We start from the raw sequence: 9,806 nt of genomic DNA, 5'->3' as shown, positions 1-9,806 counted from the left end.
TTTTTTTTCATCACTTCTTTTTATTCCCCCAAACTTTCTCCTTTCGTAGCTCGTGTGTGATCGAATATGCCAGATGTTTGCCAATTCTAAAGTCTTTTTTTTACAAATGATATACACGCTCTTGCGAATAGACATGCTGAAATGAAGATAAAAATTAGACTTTAAATAAAATCGTTTCGGCGCTTGTTTCACAAACACACATGCGAGTATTTTCTATACCGTATACGATGCCTGGCTTGCCTTTTTTTGTTCGCTCGTTGAGTTTGAACGAGCGCGAGGCGCGCTCCCTTTATCTCATGCCTCCTTCTTCTCGCGTTGATTTGTTTTATTTGACGAAACTGATTCCATTGCGCAGAAGACACGAGCTCTCTTTTGCTCGGCGAAAGCTGCTCATCCGTGTTGCTGCTGCTGCTGCTGCTGCTGGTATTTTAATTGTCATGTCCCTTTTTATAAGAACACTGGCTTGTGGAGCGAATGTCGAATTTCGAGATGCTCTGCATAGCCCAGGCATTTATCCAATCAAGGATTGGAATGCTCGAGCGAGATCTAAATGGGGGAATATGAGACTTGGCAAGAGGGAGAGAGACCAAAGGCACGTCGTTTCGGTAATAAACGGGCTGTGATGAATCCTGCCGCTACAATCTCAACGCTCTTGAAAGAAACAGCCCGTGTTTTCTCCTTCGTTTTCTCTGTGTATATATTGTGCAAACGAGGAACGAACAAACGGAGCGAAAGGAGCGAACGCAATATTCATTTTCTTTTACTTTCCTCGCATTGAGCCGAAAAATTCTCGATAAGTTTTAGGGCCTTCGCTCGAGGGTTTCACGTATAGTAACACGCATCTGGTTCTCTCTCCTCGAACCGATTTAGCCGCGTCTCTCTCTCCCTCTCCTTCCACAAAATGCGGAACAGTGGCGTCCAAAAGGAGAGAAGAAAAGCGTTCTATAGATTCACGCGCGTGTGTAAAAGCCCGAGTATCTCGTCGGTCTCCCTCAAGGATCCCGGTATAATCTTCGAAAGTGGCGTTATATGGCCCAGGGAGATTCAAAAGTGCCGAAAGCCCACTCGCCACGTGGTGGCAAGTGTTAAATGCACTCCTCTTATCTCGTACTGTTTAACGAAGGACGCCGAGTGCGCGATCGCACGGAAATTCTTCGTGGGTGTAGTTGAAAATGATGGGGCTCGTCGTCGCGGTGGCCGAGAGGAAGGCGCAGAGAAAAGAGGAGCAGGAGAATGCGGATAGGATAAGCTCTTGAGTTCCTGCACGGTTACTATGCCACTATATATTCTGCATATAAGAGAAGCGCAGGGGTATGCGTCTGGTGTGGAGTACACAGAAGACGAAGTACAGAGAAAAGAGAAGAATAGTGAAGAGTAGTTGTGTAGCTTTATACGCGGATGGGAGAAGGTTTGCTGCTTCTACTCTCGTACAAATTCCCAACGTGAATTTTACTTCTTCCTCTTGCTCACTCCGCGAGACTATCAAACCAACAGGGTTCATTCATAGTACACGAGTTATATTCCGGCCAACCGATAATACTTTATTACGAAAAGACCGAAATATTTCCTCGCATAAAATATATGGTGTCATCTAATCACGTCGTTTGAAACAATCCTGTGAAAATTCGTCGCTAAAGTTTGTTTGAGGATAAATGAGGAAAAATGTCTAAGAATTTCGTATAATAAATTTTTCGAGGAAGATCGAATCTCGGTGGAAGCACAAATGATGCAAATTTGAATAAATGTGTACTCCGTATCCCAGGAGGATCTGTGAGAGTGAATCGTGTACTATTCGCGAGGAGGCTCTCGAAGAAATCCTCCTCGAATCTCCTTTTTTTCGGAGAATTTAATTTCGAGAGAAGCTCGAGGGCGCGTGCGGTTCTTCTCCTCGTTATAAGAAGCATGAGACTGCTCGGACGACACGAGCTCCGCGGAGCACCAACCGAGGATGCGAATGTGTAGAGAAACAGATATAAAGGGAGAAGGAGGAACGAGCAGGAGAGGAATATAGATAGAGAACGAGGAGCTCGAGGATCTGCAAGGAGGTAGCGGAAAGAGAAAAATGGAAAGTAAAAAAAGGCCCCGAGGGGCGAGCATGCGAGAAAGAGAATAATATAGCAAACAAGGGACTAAGATGGAGTCTGAGTGAGTGAGTGAGTTAGTGGCGAGACGTTTGGAACAGCAGCGTTGACCACTGCTCAGATATTTTTATACTAAAAGCGCCAAACTTCGGAGAGCAGCCACGAGACCTCTCGTATTCTCCCTTCTTTAGCAGCGCCTCTAGATAAGACAAGCAGCTATTATATATGAAATACAGATGCGCGGAGAGTAAGAGACAGCGGAGACGAAAAAACGCATGGACTCTTGCGCACTGCAAACTCTGGGAGCGCTGGTGCGCCCTTTTCCTCTCTCGGACTTAGCCAGCTTGATTTATCGTGGACGCCGATCGCCGCGATCGATAGAGAGGATGGAGGAGACGGGGAGGGGGAGGACCGTGTCGGAATGATCGAAGAGCGGTGAGCGGGGCTACTAAACGTATATGCGAGGGACGCGGGGTAAAAAAGGAGAAGCGACGTCCGAGAGACGGATACATTGAGTCGAACCTCGATGCGCGAGACGCTTTGACGAGACGTCCGATTTCGCGGCTCGCGCCTTCATGTCATCCTGCCCTCTTCTCTCTCCTCCTACTTTCGCGCATTCTCGACCCCGTACATGTGTACGTACACGTGCATACCATGTCTATACAAATAAATTGCGCCTGAATCGAGTCTATAGTCGTACGTACATATATTCGACTCGTTAAAAAAGAAGAAGCGGCTCGATAAGTGCGTGCCGACGTGTCTAAGAACCAGTTTCATGTTTACCTAGTAACTAGCGTTGTCAGTCAGCGAGTTGCTCTCGGCTTCGGCGACGTTTTTTTTCTCCCTACCTTTTTTCTATCCAGACTCTTCACATGTACGGCAGATGATGCGTGTACACCGTATATATACGTTGAAAAGTGAGGGGACTCTCGAGATACATCGTTTTAATATGTAAACTCAAGGGAATTACGCCCAAGGAATATTCAGGAGGGCGCAGATTTGTGGAGCCATGTATGTGCGGAGTACAGAAAACTGGCAGCTGAAATTAGCGATATGAAACGTTCGAAGTGATAATGTATCGTGACTCGGGTCGTTTTGCTCTTCGCCAATGACGATTTGAGCCTCAGGCACAAGTCGAAGAGTAAATAACATATTTTTGGGAGCATAAGTGCAGAAAGGTTTTTATAATAAGCACGCAAAGTTATTTGAACGACGCTCTCCTGTTTCTTGGAACAAAACGTATGTTCTAGACTCGTCATGAAGGGTCCTCGCACGTACGTAAATTATAAAACGTGTATTTGAGCGCATGAATGCGTTTAGTATACGGTGTGACGACGGTGGTCGTGGTCACAGCCGTTGCGCTGGTTATACACAAGCGATGGGCTATAGCGATGTATGCGTCGGTGGCAGAGGAATGGGAATCGAGTGAAGAAGGAGCTGCACTGCGAGGAGCAGCAGCAGCGGCGGCGGCGGCAACGGCAGCAGCAACGGGGCTACGACGACGACAACGACGCCGTCAGTGGCGGGAGTATAATTTAACGGGGGTAGGGGGAAAAGAAGAAGGAGGAGGGAGAGCAGTCTGCCAGTCACGCAGGGAGCGTGACCGTCGACAGGATTTGGACCTGGTGCCGACTACGCTCACGAAAATCAGTTGCTCTCCGACGCTTGCCGGGGAATCTTCCCGCCTCTCGTCGCTCTTCGGAACTGAACTACCAACGAATGCAAACTTCGAAATAGTTTGCTTCTCAAAAACACTTTGCAGACACTCGTTTGTTCATGCAACGTTGAGACTGGAAGGCATTAGACTAAATTGGATTAACCGCGATCGAGTGTTTTGGCTTGTTTCATACCTTAGAATCTCACGAAAAAAATAACGAATGAACTATGTTTTCTCTCCCTCGGAAATACACACCGGGCGTAAATGAACGAGAGTACGACGTGCCACAGACATTCGCTTTGTAACAAAAAGTTAATCGAGGTGACAGAGAAAAACTTAACGGTCAAAGTGTCGGGTAAAGGAAAAGGAATAGAGGAACGTATCCCGCGCCTGCGAGCGCGTGGAGCGTGTGAAAGAGTGGCTATGAGTGCGTGACAGCAAGACGCGATTGAAACGCACAAAGTTTTATTTCGTTTTTTCTTATTTTTTCATTCCTAAAATTTAATACTCTCACAGAGAGCCCGGATCTCGGTGTCTAGTGTGAGTGTGTGTGTGTGTGCGCATGTGTGTGGCTGTGTGTGATTCAGTGATAATCTCCCGTTGCGCTCGAGGTGTACAGCGCGGGAATATTCGAACTAGCGCGCACCGGAGTGCGAGTGCGTTCGTGTGCGCGTGTGAAGACGACTGCATACCGAGTGAATCGCGCGTAACGCGAGTGAATTTGTGAGCCACAGGATACGAAGTGAAACAACACTTTTGAACGATGGAGAACCTACGCGTCCACTCGTTCGTCCTCATCTCGTTGATTCTCACTCGTGCTTGTGTGATCCTCGTTCACGGACGCAGCATCACGAGTCTCGAAGCACCTCGAGGCTGCGAATGGGTGAGAGAAAGCAGCACCGCCGACGATGAAACAGTAACTACGAGCGTCAGCGAACAACAACAGACTCTCGTTTGCCGCTTGAGAACGATAGCGAACGCGGCGTCTCTTATCGGTAACCTTTCCAGCATTCAAGCCGACGCGGTGACCTCCCTCGGATTGGAATGCAACGATGCTCTCTTCTTCGAAAGCCAACTGGAACAACCGGGAACACACGACTTTCTTGCACCTCTTGGGAAACTCGAAAAATTACGGTTGGACTACTGCAAGATTCGCTATCTACCAGGTGGCGCGTTCGCCACTGCTCACAATTTGCGGAAATTGTCGGTCAGAACTCACAACGGTGATTGGTCCGCAATGACTCTGGATGTGAGCCGCGACGCGATGCGCGGATTACCACATCTTCGGGAACTCGATTTGGCAGAAAATAATATATGGAGTCTGCCGGCGGAGCTGCTCTGCCCCGTACCAACTCTCGCGAGGCTCAATCTCACGCGCAACAAGTTACAGGACGTCGTGTCTCTCGGCTTCTCCGACGGTAGCGGTCCCTCGTGTACCCCGAATCTCGAGATCCTCGATCTCAGCAACAACGAACTCAGTGCCCTGCCCGATCGCAGTTTCAGTGCTCTTCGAAATCTCGGAATTCTCATGCTACAAGACAACGATGTGCGACACGTGGGCGATCACGCTTTGGCCGAACTCGCGGCCCTACGCTCTCTCAACATCTCGAGCAACAGGCTCGTAGCTCTACCGCCCGAATTGTTTTCTGATACAACGGAATTGCGGGAACTCGTACTGAGCAATAACTCACTCGCAGTACTCGCGCCGGGGCTTCTCGACTCCCTTGAGAAACTTCAATCGCTCGATCTCAGTGGCAACGAGTTGACGAGTCGTTGGATCAATCGAGACACATTTTCGCGTCTAGTTCGTCTCGTTGTTCTCGATTTGTCGTTCAACGCTCTGACTCGAATTGACGCTTACGTGTTCAAATCGCTGTACAGCCTGCAAGTGCTCAAACTCGAGCACAACGACATAGACACCCTTGCGGACGGTTGCTTCTCTTCATTGCGAAATCTTCACTCCCTCACACTATCGCACAACAAAATAGTACGTTTCGAGCCAGCGCAGAGCGCCGGGCTCGCCGCTCTCGTACAATTGTTCTTCGATAGCAACAGACTTCGGGACTTGCACCATCACGTATTTACGAATGTAACCGGGCTTCAGGATGTTTCTATAAGTGGAAATTTACTCAGCGAAGTTCCCGGGGCCGTGAGAGAACTGAGATCGCTCAAGACCCTCGATCTTGGCAACAATAACATTGCGAGAATCGACAAGGAATCGTTTGCCGGACTGGACGAGTTGTACGGGCTTAGACTGGTCGATAACAAGCTTGAAAATGTATCGCGCGAAGCTTTCTCATCGTTGCCAGCTCTTCAGGTGCTCAATCTCGCCAGCAACATGATTCGTCACGTGGAACAAAGTGCTTTCGCATCGAATCCAATGCTTCGAGCGATAAGACTCGACGGCAATGAATTAACGGAAATACGCGGTGCATTCACCTCACTCTCGACTCTCGTTTGGCTCAACGTATCGGACAATAAACTTTTGTGGTTTGACTACAGTCATTTGCCAAACAGCCTCGAGTGGCTTGACATGCACAACAATCAGATAAGCGAATTGGGTAATTATCACATGGTCCACGCTAATTTGAAGATCAAAATGCTCGACGCGAGTTACAATTTGATCGAAGAAATATCGGATTCGAGCCTACCGGACAGCGCCGAAACGATATTTCTCAATAACAATAAAATTCGTAACGTAGCCTCGGGGACCTTTTTGAAAAAGAGTAACCTGGAAAAGGTCGTATTGTACGGTAACGAGATCAGGCATTTGGACTTGGCTGCTCTGAGCCTTCAGTCCGTACCTGAGAACAAAGATATACCCTCGTTCTACATAGGAGACAATCCCATATTGTGCGACTGTTCGATGGAATGGTTGCCCAAGATAAACGAATTGTCGAGACACCGACAGCATCCACGAATAATGGATCTGGACTCGGTAACCTGCGAAATGGTTCACGTTCGAGCGACTCCCCATCGTCCATTATTGTCCCTCAAACCGAAAGACTTTTTATGCCGTTACGAAGCTCATTGCTTTGCCCTCTGTCATTGCTGCGATTTTGATGCCTGCGACTGTGAGATGACCTGTCCCGACAATTGCTCCTGTTATCACGATCACAGTTGGTCGAGCAACGTCGTTGATTGTTCGAACGGCGGCTATAACGAGGTACCCGAGCGTATACCGATGGACGCTACCGAGATTTATCTCGATGGTAATGAACTCGGTGATCTCGGTAGCCACGTGTTTATCGGTAAACGACGTTTGGAGGTACTGTTTCTCAACAACAGCGGAATATCGGCGCTGCACAATCGTACCTTTAACGGTGCCGCGGCACTTCGGGTTCTTCATCTTGAGGGTAATTCGTTACGAGAACTTCGGGGATTCGAGTTCGATCAGCTGGAACGTTTGTCGGAGCTTTATCTCGATCACAACGCAATTGCGATGGTCGGCAATACAACGTTTAACAAGATGAAGAGTCTCGAGGTACTGAGACTCGACAGCAACAGGATCGTCGATTTTCGACCATGGGAGGCCTTAGCCGGTGCCGGCGCCGGTGCCCGAGTCGCCCTCGAAGGCAACGCTTGGAACTGCGATTGTACCAATACAGCGAGATTACGCGCGTGGCTCAACGTGCACAATGGGGATGCCGAAAAGATGTATTGTCGCGATGGTACGGAGACCCTTGCCGAGGCGCTAAGACGCTGCGGCGATCCTTCCACCGAAGCAGTCAGCCGTGGAATTCCTGATACTCCTCTCATGGGTGGTAATCTCGTGCCGCTGTTGGCCGGTGCCCTCGTTGCGGTAATCGTTGTTTGTCTCGTTGTCGCCCTCGCTTTCGCATTTCGCCAGGATGTTCGTCTCTGGGCCCATTCTCGTTATGGGCTCAGACTCGGAAAAATGACGCCACCTCCGGACGAGGAACGGGATCGACTTTACGACGGTTATATTATTTATAGCGAGAGAGACGATGATTTTGTGTCAAGATGCCTCTCGGCCGAGCTCGAGCAAGCCGGCCTCACTCTCTGCCTGCATTGGAGGGATTTGCCGCCGTCCAGAGCCCAGGAAGCTGTACCACCGGCAGCCGCTGCAGCGAAACGAATCATCCTCGTCTTCTCTCCGGTATTCCTTAACAACGAATGGCAGCATCCCGAATTTCGAGCTGCTCTTCGATGCGCCCTTGACAACATAAGACAGAGTTCACGGAGAAGACGAGTCGTTATACTCCTCGCAACCGAGGCCCCTCTTCGGGATCCCGAGCTACAACTTTTGCTGCAAACTTGCACGGTCATTGTCTGGGGGGAAAAAAGATTCTGGGAAAAATTACGTTTCGCTATGCCTGATTCGGTGGATAAAAGACGGAGGGACAGCGGCAAGAAGACCAATAACAGCGAGAGATGCGTCAACGGGACTGGCTTAACCGGGGTTCGTTTACCAGCGCGTTACACGGTCGCACCCTCCGCTGCCGATCTCTGGTCAAAGCCGAGCGCGGCTTTGGTCGCCCCCGTACACGCACCAACCCCGACACCCACGCAGTCAACCTACGTTAGTTCCGCATCGAGCAGAACCGAAGACGAGGACAGCGGTGCGGAACATCAACATCTCGCTAGTTACGGGACTTACCACGCTGCCAATGGCCGTCCTGCCAGTCTCGCCTCTAGAGCGAGTCATCTCTACAGCACGATACCCGAGCCACCATTGTCCGCTGTGAATTCCCAACACCTTGGCACCAATCTACCGATCAATCCCCGTACTTACTTCGTTTAGTGCCTCCAGGTTGTATGACCCGGTAATTCCTCGCGTCCTTTGCCCCCTTCCTCGAAGATCGATCGACTCGATCCGAGCTTACGCCCCTTCCCTCGATAACCTTAGACGTTTTTTTTAGCACCGAATTTTAATCTTCAACTTTTCGAGTTAGGAACGTTTACTTGTGCGATTCGGAGAGCACAAAAACCATACGTTTGTACGAGAACGTCTTGTTTATTGCCAATATTTAACGATTACTTTTGGAAGATTGTAAAAGCCCCACTTCCCCTTCCCGAGGAATTCCTCCTCGTTTCCCACAGATGTTCATTCTCAAGACTGCCTCTGCGAAAGCTCGTAGAATAATTCAATTACGATAAGAATGGAATAACTCTTTGACAATGTCAATCATTTTTTCAACGATTATTCGTTATTCCTTTTGCAACTTTTGTTACATGAATTTCTTTTTTAAGAAAGGGAGAAGATAAAAAAACATATTTTTTCGCTGGCTGTTCCGATTATTCGATCGGGTTTTCGTTGTATAAAAAGAATATGAAAAAAAAAAAAAAAAAAAAAAAAAACGGGTGAATGCGCGTGCGAATGATAGAGTGAGACAAATCTCGTTCCTATATATACAGATTGCCGACTGTGAGTGTCCAAGTCACTCGACGCTTATTAGACTCTAAGAGATTCTATGTAAATAATGTAACTACTTTTTTGTAAATAGCACACCCACAGTCGAAGCAACACGAAGAAGCCTCTCGACGCTCGCATTAGTACATATTTCTTAGAAATTGAATTTCATTGTATTATTGTATTATTACTGTATATAGGAGGGAAGATAATGAAAAGTCAAGAAAATTGTAATGAACGATCGCGTTACGTATTTTATTCGTAATTCGTTACTGTATTTAAATTTATTCACCAATTACCGAATTCGACGAATTAAACAAAGAGAATAAACACGCTCGTTTTATAATGAAAAGAAAATAGTGCTTGGCTTGTCTGTTTATCAAACTCTTATCCACGTCACAATTTTCTTTTTCGCTCTACTTCTCCTCCTTCCACATTCCCCCCTCTCCTACCATCAGCTCAAAAACGACTGAAAGTTATATTTTCCTTTGCACTTTCGTCGACATCTCGCGAATTCATTTTCGGCACTAATCATTCTCTTGAGTACATCAAAGCTCTAATTTATATCGAGATAATATTTCATGATATTCAACCGAAGTTCTATGCATCATCAATTCGGTGTACATTCCCAGTAACTATTACTTGGAATCCATCTCCACTGAATACACCGATGGAATAAACCCCTCGGGAATAC

At 47.8% G+C, this 9,806-nt stretch overlaps 1 protein-coding gene across 1 annotated transcript; it reads left to right on the top strand.

Moving 5' to 3' along the window:
• Nucleotides 1–3,659: 3,659 nt before the first annotated feature.
• Nucleotides 3,660–9,469, top strand: LOC122406393 (toll-like receptor Tollo). The gene has a single exon (XM_043411813.1). The coding sequence runs from the start codon at nt 4,502–4,504 to the stop codon at nt 8,501–8,503; it is 4,002 nt and encodes a 1,333-aa protein (XP_043267748.1). The 5' UTR covers nt 3,660–4,501; the 3' UTR covers nt 8,504–9,469.
• The last annotated feature ends 337 nt before the right edge of the window (nt 9,470–9,806 follow it).

The sequence above is a fragment of the Venturia canescens genome, chromosome 2, assembly GCF_019457755.1.
Source record: "Venturia canescens isolate UGA chromosome 2, ASM1945775v1, whole genome shotgun sequence".
Classification (NCBI taxonomy): domain Eukaryota; kingdom Metazoa; phylum Arthropoda; class Insecta; order Hymenoptera; family Ichneumonidae; genus Venturia; species Venturia canescens.
This window is presented reverse-complemented; position numbering and strand designations above follow the sequence as displayed.

Coding starts and splice junctions, on each gene's coding strand:
- LOC122406393 (XM_043411813.1), top strand. CDS start 4,502: ATGGAGAACCTACGCGTCCACTCGTTCGTCCTCATCTCGTTGATTCTC.